The 16129-nt window shown below is 43.7% G+C and overlaps 1 protein-coding gene across 1 annotated transcript; it reads right to left on the reverse strand.

Moving 5' to 3' along the window:
* Window positions 1-13685: 13685 nt before the first annotated feature.
* LOC119352497 (succinate dehydrogenase subunit 3-2, mitochondrial-like) lies at window positions 13686-15704 on the reverse strand. The gene is made up of 3 exons (XM_037619111.1): window positions 15625-15704; window positions 15240-15305; window positions 13686-14343 (listed from the first exon to the last, which is right to left on the reverse strand). The coding sequence occupies exons 2-3, from the start codon at window positions 15301-15303 to the stop codon at window positions 14027-14029; spliced, it is 381 nt and encodes a 126-aa protein (XP_037475008.1). The 5' UTR covers window positions 15304-15305; window positions 15625-15704; the 3' UTR covers window positions 13686-14026.
* Window positions 15705-16129: the final 425 nt, after the last annotated feature.

Here is a 16129-nt window from a genome sequence, read left to right on the forward strand (position 1 = left end):
GATAGGCGGGCCAGGGGAGGACAAGCGCGTGCGTCCCGCCCGTCCGCGCGCTGTCCGTTTCACCCTAAAATCGGCGCAAACTTGGGCCGGGGATGGGTCGAAAGCGGACAGAAAACAGACAAAAGTCCGTTTGCTCCCACGCGCCGGGCTATCTGGTTTGTCCTTTTTACCACAAACGGATGGGGTCAGACAGGATGGGGTCGCACGATGGAGTTGGCCTTATATGCAGATATCTAAAATTCAAGTTATAAGCTATGAAATATAGACGTGTGGCAAATGATACTTATTTGGTAGAGATCACTGCTAGTAAGTTGTGTTTCCAAGCAAATGTTAAAAATGTGTTATGTTCCGAGCAAGGATTCGAGGAACCGTGAAGCGTGAACTACGAATAAGTACTATGAATGGAGATGCGAAGGAAACAAACGACGCGTTTGGTTCAGCTCCCGTGATGTATTCGTTTTCTCGTATCGGAAAGCACCGTTTCCAATCGTTTTTTTTACCTAAGACAGTCTTTGCTTGGTTCGGGCTGAGAGTCCCGTTTTCCAATTCACTTCGGTTCGAGCGGTTTCAACTTTACGAAGCGGAGTTCTCTCACATCCTCACCCTTTTGCGTAACAATTGCTAGGGCTGGGGATAATTGATTCATTCATCTCATATGTGTATGATTGCAATAATAAAGACCAGTGCTTTTTTACCTACACCTTACATGCACATCAAGGCTACGTGTATTTTTGGCATAAAAAAGGGGCTCTACATATAATTGTGGAATAAAGTGAATCATCTTTCCATGCATGAGAAGAATGCAAATCTACACATAATAAACAAGCAGCACCACCCATACCTCGTCACAGTACAATCTCCTCTGTTCGGCACTAGCTACGGAAGGATTGTTCATCCGTGGTTCCTGCATGGACGCATACATACAATATATAGGTGCTAATAAAAAATGATTGTACAGTTTTTGAGTACTCAAGTAAATTAGGACAAAAACAACTACAATAGCTCACTGATTAATAAAAAAAACAATGGCAGACGCCGTAGATATGGTTAATGAGGCCACAGGTGCAACGCCAGTACGCATTATGTTTCGTGCACACCACCGCTCTTGATGACCAAGTGACATTACCGAGGTGATACTGTTCAAGATATCTATAACGTGTAAGATCCCTGCGTACAATGGTGTCACCTGTAATGGCAGGAACGGCCATAAAACCGACACTCAAGCTCCTTCTGATGACACTTTCACTGCTTGCAATATCAATCAAGAGAGTATTGCCCCCGATGCTTTTTAATGGGACAAGTCTTCCATGGATGAGATCCGCTATGCTGTACACCAGCATGCGCTTGGAGTGATCGCTGCTGGAACCGACGAGCAAGATCTTTGAGTCACATTCTACCAGTTCAAAAGGGCTGCGGATCTTGGCCTTGGGACATAATATGGTGATCACCTTTGGTGGCTGAAACGAAAACGAAGATGAAGTTAATCCCGATGTCTTCTCGTGGCGAGGCGGGTCGATCTGAAAAATCCATAGTTCATCTGTGCTTGGCGTGGGCTTGTGGAGCATGTAAAATTTTCCTTGGGATGATATGATGTTGTTATCTGGGGAGAAGCTCCAGGCCGAGAAACTCCATTGCTTGTCCTTGGTGGTAGCAAATAGTATGCGCCGCAGATCTAGAAGCACGATCATGAGCATGGGAACTCTGCCAGCACCAATGCTCAAGGAAGCGGTCACCCTGCCTGGCAACAAGTAAGGACGGTTCATGCGGGAACTCCAATGGATTGATCCCAAGCTCATCGTGACATACGTGATTGGCGGGAACTTGGCAACGGTCCCAGTGAAGGGGTGAAGTAGGCAAACATCATCGCCGTTTTCATTATCGTGTTGCCGGCTCCGCTGCAGGAGGAGGAGGCCGTCGACCGGACAGAGGACGCGGTGGTCGTCAAGAAGAGGGAGCCGGCGGCGGACGAATGCTCCGGTGTCAAGGTTGAGGAAACGCATCCGGCCATCTTCAAGGTGGAATTCGTGGCCCTCGGGCAGCATCGTCCACTGGCGTGGGTGGAAGCGCGCGACGGCGATGCCATTTGTGCGCGGGCATGGCGTGCTGGACCGCACGTGCGTACACACTGAGCGGAAGGGGACATAGCCTCGCAGATCGTCGTCCGCAAGCACTAGCCAGCCAACGAGCTCGACCAAGTCAGCGGGCATGGACGCCAGCGGAAACACGTCGTCGGCGCCCGGGATGGAGGCGGCCGCATCGGTTGCCGGAGGGCGCTTCGCCGGCAAGGGCATCTATCGATCTGATCTTTTGAGATATTTTTGGCTACCCTAGCCGCCAGCGTATGCGACTCGGCGACGAAGTATTCTGGAAGGGAGCTGTGATGCGTGTTTGTGCATGGGCTCGTCGGCCTAGCATCTGGCCCATCTCCCTCCCCATTTCTCTCTATCACGTGCGTGCGTGTACCCAGCGGAATTTCCTATTGGCCGCTCATTGCGGCAAAATGCCGCCGCTTCGCACAGGGGAACGACCGAGCGACGCTGCTTGGGCCGGCCCACTTAGGTAGATACGTTAGGAACTGCCCAATCCAGTTTTGTGAACCTTCTAGAAGGTTCCCTGAACCGGGTTTTCGTTTCTTTTATCGGTTTTCCGGTTTTTTTCACTTTTCTGTTTCTTTTTCTTTTTTCTGTTTCTTTTCCTTTTCTTTTCTTTTTTTTCTTTTTTGTTTCTTTTTTCTTTTTCAACACAAGTTCGCAGTTCTACAAAATGTTTAGGATTTTCCGAAAACGCAAAGAAATGTTCCTATTTTTTTAAAAAATGTTCTTGTTTTCTAAATTTGTTTCATACAGTGGCTATGGACGCGAACAAATTTGGAAGCGCTTCTAAATTTGTTCTCCATTTCAAGATTTGTTCTGAACATTAAAAAATTGTTCGTGCTTTAAAAAATTGTCCGCGCTTCCAAATTTGTTCTCCATTTCAAAATTTGTTCTCAACATTCAAAAATTGTTCGTGCTTTCAAAAATTGTTCGCGCTTCTCAATTTGTTCTCCATTTCAAAATTTGTTCTCAACATTCAAAAATTGTTCGTGCTTTCAAAAATTGTTCGAGCTTTCCAAATTTGTTCTCCATTTCAAAATTTGTTCTCAACATTCAAAAATTGTTCGAGCTTCCAAATTTGTTCTCCATTTCAAAATTTGTTCTCAACATTCAAAAATTGTTCGTGCTTTCAAAAATTGTTCGAGCTTCCAAATTTGTTCTCCATTTCAAAATTTGTACTCAACATTCAATAATTGTTCGTGCTTTCAAAAAATTTTCGAGCTTCCAAATTTGTTCTCCATTTCAAAATTTGTTCTTAACATTCAAAAATTGTTCGTGCTTTCAAAAATTGTTCGCATCGTTTCAGAAACTGTTCACCTTTTAATGTTTTATTCACAAAACCAAAAACATTTTAGGCAATTTTTAGAAAACCAAAACCAAAATGGTTATGTTTTTAAATTTTGTGCGCACATTCAAATGTTTTGGGCAATTTTCATAAAATGTATGTGTTTTTCAAAAAATGTTTTTCAAAATTTGTTCTGAAACTTAAAAAGTTCATGTTTTCATATTTTTTTCACTAATTAGATTTTTTTTGGGGAATTTCATAAAATGTTTGTGTTTCCCATTTTTTGTTCCTGTTTTTTCGAAAATGTTCACATTTTCAAAAAGTTATTAGTACTTTCAAAAAATGTACTCATTTTCAATTTTGTTCCTTTTTTGAAAAATGGTTTGAGATTTCGAAAGATGTTCAAGTCATACAAATTGTATTAGACTTTCAAAAAACATTGAATTTTGTGAAAAATAAAAATTCTGTTCGAAATTTCAAAAAAAAAATTAAATCTTTCGCTCCCTACAGTTTATATAAACTGAGCTGCCAGATTTAGACAACAAAGTTTGCCGCTGTTGTTTGTTCCTTTAACAGTCGCGCTGTTATATATCCACGAAAGCAGCCGGGGTGCACTGGTTAGCTACTTGACCTTGCGTGCTGCAGATCTCGTGTTCGATTTCCACCATGGCACTCTTTTTATGGTTTTTTCTCACGGCGCGTTGAAAGAGAACGCCAGGGCGTGGCCCACAAAGCCCGTCAAGGAGGTGCGCCTGTGCGATACCGCAGCAGTTTGACGCAAAATGCGTCACATAGGACCTCCCGTACCCAGCAACTAACTAGAGGTTACGATATTCTAAAAAAAAAACTAGAGGTTACGACGGATTCTAAAATTAAATAAATAAAACAAGAGGTTAGGGCATCTCCATCTCAAACCGGACACCAGTCTGCGGACACTGATACAGAAGCCGGCCATCCAAAACTGCGTGCATACATTTTAAACCGAATTAAATACTACACAAATGATATCACACGCGATGAATTTCATTAATGTTCGGACATAGTTTACATAAAACGGCCGATGTTTCAACCGTTTAACTAAGAACAAGAAAAAAAATACTAGGAGGCTAACTTTTCGAATGCGAACATCTTGTACGCTTAGCCGTCTTGCCCGGCCACACCACTATCGCTTTATGCGCCATCATCGTCCATCCAGCGAAGGAAGGGCCCAGGACCGCCGCGACAGCCTTGTTCGTCTGCCGCTTGGCGCTCGTGGCGGAGCCGGTTAGCTTCATCCTACACGGTGCGGAGGGCTGCCACGACCAATGACGACCACGCTCGTGGTGCCCTGGCGGTGGCCTTGCCCCTGCCGGCATTGACGGAGGTGTCGCTGTCGATGCAACGGCACCGCACGATTGTCTCCGTGATGCTGACGGACATGTCGATAGCCCAGGCCGCGGCCGGGTCTAGGTGGTTGCCGACCCAGCCCGACGCCTCGTCCGACTTGATGAACACGGAGAGATGGGCCGCATTGCACAGTTCCTACCGCGTCACCCACCTTGCCGCGGTGCCTCTAGAGTGGCTGCAGCCTACGTGAGCATACTGTGTTGGCATTGGCGGCATTACTTGCTGTGCCATATGACGTGACATTGTATATTTGCCACCGGCTGAGCTTTTGTCAAAAAGGAGAATAACCACCAACCTCTGTATTGAGCGATGCACACAATCATGTCGCCGGCAGAGCTCATCACTCCTAGAATAGAAAATTGAGTGTGGCGGAACAGTTTGCAAGACATGAGCAAAACCAGAATAGAACGTCTTCTATTTCTAAACATGAGAAAACCGAAAACTAGTCAATTCTATCTTTACTAGCAAACATGCCCGCGTGTTGCAACGGGAGAAACAAACAGTCGCACATCTCTAGTGAGCCATCTGTGTTGCCACTTTTTCTCTCTGTATGATAAACATGACCGGTCTAAAGGCGAAACATGGCCTGTCTAAAGACGGTGAGCTTGGTCATCACACTCTAGCATGCCACGTTGTGCCTACCACGGAAAAAATTCAAAAGGTTGAAAATCGAAAAAAAATACTTCGAGACCATCGCTGCACCGACTTGTAATTCTGTGTTGGTGTGACATGCATCTTCATGTGGTCCAACAAAAATCATGTATTAACATATGAGGCGGTGCATTTCCTTATTATTCACAACAAACTCCCCAAGTGCCGCCTTTTTGTTTCATGCCGGCGAGTGCCTCACGGATAAAGCCACCAGCTCGACCATGCTAGAGCGGTGCGCCAGCCAATCCAGCTGACGTGTTCGCTACATAAGCTCTCCCTCGACCTCTTCAGTTGGTTCCTCGTGTGACTCCGCTGCGCAAGCTGTCACGCCGCCTTGGCGCCGCCATACACACTTCATCAATATAGTCCCCTTGTCATCTTCGGGCGTAGCCCTCGAGTGCACAGGTGTGGATGTCATGTCGCAGTGGCGGAGCTTGAAAGAAATCTCTGGAGGGGCGAAGCTGTTAAAAAAACTCAAATACAAAAGCATACGAATACAGCAAGTTAGATATTGCAAATATCTAGAAACTTATACAATTATATTGATCTTCTCCATAGTAGCTTACAAATATATATATATATATATATATATATATATATATATATATATATATATATTTATATATATATATATATATAACCTACTCCATAACAAAAGGAACTATACCAAAATACCATTTAACCATGGAGGATTCGGTTCACTACAGCAACATTGCACTACAGATTAGCTTTCCGTTTCTTTGCACCCTTAAAGTGCACAAGAACATCTTCATAACTGTACTTCTCCGTGATTTCACTCTCTATTTTTACTAGCAAGCTATTGGCTAGATAATCATCTTCCATGGTATTACGTAGCCTTGTCTTAATGATCTTCAAAGTTGAGAATGCTCGCTCGGCACTTGCTGTAGAAACTGGAAGAGTTAGAAGCAATCGCAACAATCGATCAAGCAAATTGTAGATAGAATGTCTCCCTGTCTCAAAGAGATATCGACAAAGATTTGTTAAGGTTGACACATTTTTCAACTCTTTATCATTGGAGGCATCCACAACAAAGTGTTTTAGTTGCTGCTCCAATCCATAGATTTCTTGTTGGGTGAAATCTGCTGGATAATGTTTCTTGACTAACTCACAAATATCATCAGCTTTGAAAGATCTGAATTTATTTTTAGGGATCAGGGTAGAACTAGTGGTCAATAGATCCAGTACCTTGTCATTGAACCTGAATTCTAATTCATGTAGCTGAGTATCAAGTGTTGCACGAAATACTTCCACCCGGAAATAGTGCTCCTTAGTAAAATGGTCTGGTTGGCGACGAGCACGACCACCACGCAGAATGTAAGTTTCTCCCAAATCTGGAATATCAATGGAATGATTTACACAGAACTCAACAACCCTATCAAAGAAGGCCTCCCAACCATCATCTGATCTCATTTCATCAAGACGAACCTTTGTTGTGAACACTAGACGCATGGCATTTACTATGTCCTGTGATTTCTTTTGCAAAGCTTGACCAAGATCTTCAGTTATCTCCAACATTTCTTCCATCAGACATAAGACAAATATGAACTCAAAAGAAGATAAGTAGTTGAAAGCAGTGTCTCCATCTGCACGAATTGAGCCAGCTGACCCATCAGATGCTATATTTTGAAGTACTGAATGTACTGCATTAAACATTTTCTTTAGGCTGGATATAGAACCTAAGTGAGACCCCCATCTAGTGTCTCCAGGTCGTTTTAGTGTGCAGATCTGGTTTGCCCCTTTACCAGTTTCAATGTCATCAATAGCTAGTAACCGAGCTAGTTCCTCCAACTGGGCATCACGAAGCTCATCATGGCGCTTTGCAGAGGAGTCAACGGTGTTTACAATAAAAAGAAGTTTCTGAAAGAATTGAGCAACAGTGACCACTTCCTTCGATGCAGACACTAGCACAAGTTGCAAGCGATGAGCATAGCAGTGGACATAATATGCATACGGGCATTCTCTAAGAAAAAGAGCTTGCAAGCCATTGAACTCCCCCCTCATATTACTAGCCCCATCGTATCCCTGCCCACGAAGGTTCTGAACATCAAAAGCATGTTTGGATAACACAGAACTCAATACCTCTTTAAGTGTTGCGGCTTTGGTGTTCGTCACATGTATCAAGGCAAAGAAACGCTCTTGCAATATACGATCTTCATCAACAAATCTGAGGACCAATGCCATCTGCTCTCTTTTTGCTACATCACATGTCTCGTCCACTAGAATAGAAAACTTAGAATCCCCAATCTCTTCACGGATATGTTTCCTAACTTTCAATGCATAAATACCCAAAATCTCCTGTTGGATTTCATGTGATGTGTACTTTGAACTGTATGGAGCATTCTCCAAAATAACTTCGGCAATCTCGGGATTGAATTCTGCAAGGAGCTTTAACAATTCAATAAAGTTCCCTCTGTTCTTTGAGTCTGGAGTTTCATCATGGCCTCTAAATGCACATGATTGTGTTGTAAGCCACTTAACTGCTGCAATTGATACTTTCACCCTCAGCTGGTTTCTTTCTATATCCCTCTGGTTGCCCACTGCTACAACATTTTCTAAATGGCCTTGCTGATTCAAGAAGTCATGGCATGCTTTGGTTGCATTATTATGTTCAGAGCAAGGTTCAGAACCTATGTGGTTTAAGAAAGCACATTTCTTTCCATCATGGACCTTCTTCCAGTTTACAAATCCTCGCACTGTAAAGACATCTGAACCACCTCTCTTGTTTTTGTTCTTGCCGAACAAGAAACAATAGAAGCAATATGCACGATGACTGTCCTCCGAGTACTCCAACCATGATGGGAAATCCTTGAAGCAGTCATACTTAAAGCGTCGTTTGCGACCTTCTGGACCATAAGCTTTGTAATTCTGCAAACGGGGCTGCATAATACCAAGCTTCAAATATGCTCGCCGCACATCATCTCTTTGATTAGGTGGATATTGCCAAATCTGTGGACGTAGTGCTGGATCCCGCTGCAAGAATTCAATCCCTTGAAATAGTACTTCATTTGTTTGAGTTTGATGGCTTTGTCCTTGCTGTTGAGGCATTGAAGGATGTGGTCCGTGTTGCTCAAATTCGAGCAACAACAGAGGAGGTTGAACACAGTCCGTTGGCTGAATAGGCATTGCTTCGGTTGCTGTTGGTTCATCAAGTGAATCACCTCTCTTTCTTTTGAAAAATGCATCAATCTTTTTCCCCTTAAGCATCACGCCTCCCTCTCACAATCTCACTGTAAAGGACATTTTCTATTCAGTACAAAATGCAATTGAATAAATCCATGACCAGATGACCTAATTAGAATTTTCCTCAACTAAGGTGAAATAAACTTCAGAATCAAAATAATTGAACTTCGTATAATTTCCAGAGGGGAAAGATAGACAGAGATCCAGCAAGCAGTGTTGACAGGGTCCAAATAACCAGTACAGAGCAGTGTTGATAAAGTAGCTAGCTAGCTTGCTAGGACGCCCAGATTGGAGAAATTGACTAGAAGACTAGGCAACGTAAAGGAGAAAAAGTAAGATCTAGCGAGGGCAGATGCTCACCGGCTCACCGAGGCACTACAGGGCGCCGATGTTGCCTGGTGTTCTCCGCAGCAGAGGCCGGATTGGAGCGGCTAGCTGGCCACCCGCCAGCGGCCAGCGGTCACCCCCACGCGGCCACGCCGGCAAGCCACAGCGGCCTCCTGCCGGACGCCGATGCCCCACCCCCACGCTCAGGTCGTCATGCGTCCGCGGTTGCAGGCGGTAGGTCAAAGGGGAAATCGATTTGGTGGCTGGCTGGATTCGTTTGTCTCCACGCAACGAAGACAGCAGATGATAAATGGGCCTTCTGGTTGTGGGCTGTGTGTAATACATATAGGGGTAGTAAAAAAATTTCGTTTTTGCTGGGGGGGCGATGGCCCAGGTTCGCCCCCACGTAGCTCCGCCGTTGTCATGTCGAATGGTTTTTAGGGGCGATTCAGAGCAACCAGTTTTTCAGGGCGATCCTGCATATGCCTGCAAAACAGGAGGAAAGGAATTTGGTCGCCATGAAGATGGAATGGAGACATTCGGGAGTGCCGTCTCGGAGCGATGGAATAGCATAGTACAGAGTATGGTAAAAATTTATTTTGATACCAATGTATCTCAGATATACCACCTAAAAATTCACTATCCAATGTCCTAATCTGCTAATTAGATGTGGTGGATCATCTCAAGTAGAACAGGCACCGAGTAAGTCACCCAGTATTTAATCCTTATCTGATCATAACCCGGATAGCTCTCAACCTTGTGCATGTTGTAGATGGCAGCTCTGCATGCAGCGACGTCCCTGTCTGCGTAGCACATGGACTCCAAAACATGAATTGCAGGTTGCGTAGTTTAGCAACAGTAGATGGACAAAAAAGTGGAGGAAGAATCATTTTCTAGAAAAAAGGAGATACACAGTTATAAGATTCATGTTTTGCAACTCTAAAAAGTTTTATATCTCTTTTCTACTTAACGATGAAGATTGTATGCAGCTGTCCAAAAATATTAGATTGATTTAAAAGGACAAAACATAAAAAATATGTTGTTTTTGTAGACATATTAACAAACAGATAGAGAGCATGAAATTACAACATTAAAATACAGTACGTGCATATTTTAGTGAAGATTCCTGCGCATTAAACTCACATCACACCACCATTTGTCATAACAATAACAAAATTCAGATTTCAAATTGATGCACACTAATATTTTTCCAAAACCTGGTGTTTTGGCTATGAGACAGACAAGAGGAGGAGCAACAGCCATCGTTGCCAGAGAGAAGCTTCTGTGGCATGAGAGAAAGAGCAGCAGGCACCGCAGCATCGATGGTCAGGAGGAGAGAGAGAGAGAGAGAGATGCTGCTGCAGCCAGGGAGGGTGATAAAGCAGCAGCGGCAGCTCACCCCTAGTAGACGCTCATGGGAGGGAGAGAGATAATAGCAGTAGGTGCCGCGTGGGAGAGACGGCAGCTGAGCGATGCTTCAGCGATCATGCATGCGCGCGAGGACGGCTGTCGGAGGAAACACCAGAACAACAGAGACGGCGCCACTGGCTCCCTCTCCATAGCTCATGGCCTCCATCGTGCCAGCTCTTGTGGAACCCCTGCCTCATGTCGCTTCTAACCTCCTTGGCTGGGTATCTGTGAGCAGATGGCCGGGGCGTGGCGCATCGCGGGCGGTGGTTACGCGCGTGTGGGTGGCGATGGCGGCGCGCAGGGGCAAATGGTGGTGTATGACGACATGTATGGGGTCGGCGGCCATCGCGCAGATACTGAATCGGTGGGGCGCCTGATGGATAGCCTGCCGGCGCGGTGGCGCGCATAGGAGTGGGGTGCGGCGAGGGCATGGAGAGATCCGTTCACCGGGGGAAAAGAGATCGATTCAGCCATGAAGAGAACGATCGAGCCACGAAGAGATCGATCGTTCCCTGCGATCCGTTTGGTTGGAATTTTTTTTTGATCGGCGCTTGAGGAAACAAAGGACGTATCAGGTTCCCTTCCTTTCTTAATATATAGAAATAGGAAAAGAAGATTGACGTTTCGTAGTTTCTTTTTCCAACCAACCTGTATATATTGATTTTATGGAAAATACAAACTCCGGGCAAGGTCAAAATTTTCTGCTGGCGAGCGCTTCATGGTATCCTACCACTCAAGTCTATACTTGCTAATAGACATGGTGGGAGTATTGGCCAATGCCCAATCTGTATGCAAGGAGCCGAGGATGTCAATCACTTGCTATTTCAGTGTGGCCGTGCTGTAGAGATGTGGCGCTTACTCGGACTATCGGAACTTATCTCAGATGCAACGTTCGTTGATAGATCGGGTTCAACAGTGTTAGAACCCTTGCTATGTTTGCCTGACAATAATATGCCTAATTTACCTTCTGTTGGTCTTAAGGAGGGCATTGCTGTATCTTCCTGGTACATGTGGTGGCTGAGAAGGCAGCAAACTCACCAGAATCAACGTCCCCCTAGTAACAGAAACTCTTTAGCTATACAAGCGATCTGCCTAAATTTTCAGAGAGCAAAAACCTTTAGTTCAGGAGCAATAAAACGAGTTGGATTAACATGGAAGAGACCAACTGGTGGTTTAGTTAAAGTGAACGTGGTTGCATCTTTCCATAATGAGGATAATAGAGGAGCGACTGCAGTAATTATACGAGATGACCATGGAGTGTTTCTGGCTGCGTCATGTTCCCCTATACCATACATTAGTGATGCATGCCCGGCTGAAGTATTGGCGATGTACCATGGACTACTACATGCAAATGACATGGGCTATCATTCAATTCAGATTGAATCCGACTCGACAGAGGTCATCAATGCATGTGTAGGACATGACAGGATATGGAGCGAAACATCGGCTATCTACGCAGATTGTTTTATCCTTGCTGGCATGATAGGATCTGTAGAATCTATGCACTGTGTTCGTGAAACTAATGAGGTAGCCCACTCTTTAGCAAAATATGCTTATGATAGTAATTCTTCTTGTAAATGGGTCGATGAACCCCTATATTTTCTGGTTAATGCCATTGCAAATGATGTAACTATATTACCAATTCAATAAAGTAGCCATGATGGCATTCCCTAAAAAAAACTTGTATTGAATAAATACAAGTTATTTTCTAGATAAAAAACTAATGTGTTTGTGTGCAGGTTGGACTCCCCGTACTCTGAAAAAAGAAGAGACTCTTCATATACGTGTCAATGAAAAGTTATGTACATGCTTTATGTTTTACGTAACATTATGTAGATCTACTTTTAAATCTCATCCGTCAATCTTTATGGTTAACACAAAATCAACGGATATAAACGGACGACGTATGGAGAACTATGAAAGCTTCCTTCTTTTATTATTAGATATAGATATAGATATAGATATTTTTGAAAGATCATGAAGAGTATGATCTTAAAGGGCAAGAAAACAAAGTACACACATCAGGACCGAACAAACCGAGAAAAAAAGGATGATTCTTTTTCCTGATAAACTAAAAGTTACCTCAAGGTTATTTGAAGTCGGCATCTCTTGCTTCCTCGTTTCTAATCTTTTGAATCCGTTCCAACATGCTTCATCTTGTCTCATCTTTTGAATCCAACGTTCCAACATGACGTTTGGAAAAAGGAATACCAAACCTAGAGAAACTAGACAAACGTTGAAGGTTGATAGCTTAATATCATTGCTTACAAAACACAACTGCGAACTCGTGTGCACTCATCGTAAGAGCATCTCTAATAGTTGATGTAGAATACATCACCAAAAAGTGCTAGATGTAAAGTTTACATCACCAAAAAAATGAGTTTTACATCACCAAAAAACAACAACTCCAACAGATAATGTAACATACATCAGCCGCACGGGCGCTGCTACAACATGTGATGTAAAAACGGCCACACAGCAACAATGCTAGAGCCGCACAATTTTAAATAAAAATCGTCCAAAATTAATATACATAAAACAATACAACAATTTCATCAGTGCACAACATCAACGGACAGCCGAGGCAGGGGTGGAAGGACGGATAGGGGCGGTGCCGTTTCTGGGGCGAAATCGCCGGAGGCGGTACGCGGGCCGGCGGGCCGGCGGGCAGCGGGAAATTTCCGAACGACAGTTTGGCGTTCGCGCGGCTGCCGGCCGTTTTACATCACGTGCGGCAAGTGATGTGTATTTTCATTACTTGGTGATGTATCTTATATCAGATGTAAATTTGGAGAAATATTTTATACATCTACATCATTTGTTGGAGAGGCGTTTTTTAGTCTAAGTAATGTAAAAAGCTGTAATTCATACATCTGCATCATCAATTGGAGATGCTGTTATGCAATTGTGGAACGCTGGCCCACCGTCGTAAGCATATAGACAGCATAAAAACAGGTGGCTTTTCTTTCTTAAGTTTGTTTATTTATGATCTATCGATGGTATTACAAGATCAAATTTTGGCTGGAAGAGGAGTAGACATGGCCCGGAGGGGGCACACTGGCTCGAGAAGATCCTGACTTTGTGAGTTTTGAATCTGATGCCATGGGGTCGAGTCTCCAGTGACCTACAGATACGCTGACATTGCTCCCAGGCATGACACAGAAAGGTAGAGGATGATTGAGCGTGGAGAAGAGAGGAATTTAGCATCAACTTAGCTTGCGGTTGTTGCAATGCAATGCGCCTATTCATTCATGATTAACAGAGATGTATTACTACACACGATTATCTCATCTGATTTGTTCTACAACTCAAATATGGATCTGCAACCTAATTAAGAGAAATTAGGAGGACAAAAGAAAAGTGGCTAATCCACCACAAGGCCAGAACAAACTTCAAAATGAGAAATTAAGTTGACTAATGTTGCTGTCGAATGAGCAAGGACAACCTTCAAGCCAAAGCAGAGGATCTGGTTTCAGATTTGCAGACCTCATAACAACAAACACCCAAAATGAGGTTTTTATTTTTTGTTTTTACACTGATCATTATGATAGTTTTCCTTATTATTAATGAAAATACGCAGGCCTGGTAAGATGTTATGGCAGGTGCACCTGGAGTTGCATTGTGCCCAATAATGGAACACCCACAGCAATGTCACCCCTCATCTCTGTTTCACTCAGACACCAAACATGAGGCTGAACTTGGTAGCAAGAGGAATGGATATGATGGCAGCGCCCAGCGCAACGCCAAATATACGGTGCGAGATGGAGAACGTAGAGCTCAACTGTGGCTTCTTCAGAGGAAGATGAGGAGACAATGGGCGGTTTGCGACAGGAGCTGACAGGGGGCGACTTGTGTGTAAGGATCGATTTCCAGATGGAGGCATCTTCTGTCGCAGAGCTCCTAAGGGAGAAGATGCATGGCTCTTTGTTTGCCCAATGCCTGAGGAGCGTCTAAGGTTATCCATGTTGTTGAAAGATGAGTTTGAGGCACCTGAAAGACAAAGGCAACAAATGTAACTAGTCATCATTATTAGTTAATCGATATACAAGTGTAGCTATTATCAGGCAACAGGTGTAAAGTATTTGTTTAATCAAAACTTTAATCGTATCGAAGTATTCTCATGTGATTCAGATGCTTAAAATCATGACTAGCTAACCAATTAGCACATACATCAAGGTTCAGTGTAATCTCTGTTTTGTCCAGTGAGGGAGAGAGTTGCAGTTAAATATCTGAGAAATAAGCTACAGATGAAAGGATCACTTATTCCTTTAGGTTAATATATAATCTGGCACTATATAAAGAGGCCTATTTTAGTTCAAGAACCATCATTTTTACTAGTGAGTCATGCTAGGATTAGGATTTACAGTCAAACAAGAAAACTAAAAAAAAGTCAGTTCTAGGTTGTATACATGAGGACCCTGTAAGTGCCTCAGTTTGGGAGAGAGAGCCTTATTAGAAGATATAAACTGCAGATTCCTATAGTGCAGAATAGCAAGATTGATGGAAGACAATGCCGATACTAGTATAATACCATTTACTCATAGAAATTGTATGCTTTATATTTACTACTAAAAAGATGGATGTTCTTCATTAAACAACACACTGGATTACGAAACCATGTGTGGATAGAAACGAGATATAGAAGCACTCTCTTAACACACCAAATAAACCTCCCTATCTATCTAACATTCTTTCCAGCCTGAACCTCAGTTGTTAGTCCTTTACACAACCTGCAGAATAAGAATGCACTTAAAAGGTGGATGTGTGCGCGACCGGCCCAGTACCACCTATAGAATTAACATGTGGCGTGATTGTTTGATATGTCGAAACTAGTTCAGATTCCAGAAGTACGAATAAGATAGGAAATTCCTTTCAGGAGTGCTTACCACGGAGAGCAAATGGAGGGTCGTTCAGGGGTACAAAGCGAGTGTTGCTGTGATACTTGTCCATTCCTGCCGAAAGAAGAACCAACACCATTACATATTTACATTATTACCAATCTATAAGAAGCACCGATACAGCCACACGGATAGGGCTACGGCGATTTGTTGTGTGGTGAGATGGATACCGCAATAAAGAAACTGTCGCAAGACACAGAACAATTTTGAGATGTGCGATTGGATCAAAATACTGCCCCCATTTGTTGCCTCCATGCCTATTTTCGAGTCATCAATGATTATGAATTTCCAAAATCCTCGAGTCATCAAGCACGCAGGCAGCAAACATCGCACGGGAGGACCGGAGGAGAGCACAATTGGGGAAGGAAGTAACCTTGATCTGCCCCACGCGGCGGGCGGCGGCACGCAGACGGCGTTTGCAGTCGGGGTCGAGGGCGAATCCAGGCGGTGGCGAGGCGATTCCAGACGGCGGAGACGACGGCGGGATCGCGGTACTGGAATAACTTGCGGTCTTGCGTTGCGCCTCACTTTTTTTTTTTGAACACAGTGCGTTACGCCAGGGTTAGCAACGTGATGGGTCTTGCTGGGCTGGGCCATCTCATCCCGTGACCCCTGCGTATTCGCACTTTTTTTTTGTCTTCTTTATCTTTTATAATCGAGAAAAGGAACATTTTTTTGGTGGGTAATAGGAATTTTTTTTGAGGATGTAATAGGAGATTTATTCCTTTGCCTAAAAAAAAGAAGTTATATTCCTTTCCATAAAAAACTACCAGGAGTTGTATTCCATTATGATAGTGTTACAATCAAGAGGCAAAAAAGTTATTCAATACAAGGGGATCCTCTATGTAGCCACACACAAGTGCTACAATTAGTACTAC

Source organism: Triticum dicoccoides, chromosome 2A (assembly GCF_002162155.2).
Source record: "Triticum dicoccoides isolate Atlit2015 ecotype Zavitan chromosome 2A, WEW_v2.0, whole genome shotgun sequence".
NCBI classification, from domain to species: Eukaryota; Viridiplantae; Streptophyta; class Magnoliopsida; order Poales; family Poaceae; genus Triticum; species Triticum dicoccoides.

Excerpts from the sequence above, each read along its gene's own strand:
- LOC119352497 (XM_037619111.1), bottom strand. The coding sequence starts at position 15,303 with ATGGACAAGTATCACAGCAACACTCGCTTTGTACCCCTGAACGACCCT. Across the intron at positions 14,344-15,239 it reads CCCTCCATTTGCTCTCCGTG|GTGCCTCAAACTCATCTTTC; the intron begins GTAAGCACTCCT and ends TTTGTCTTTCAG.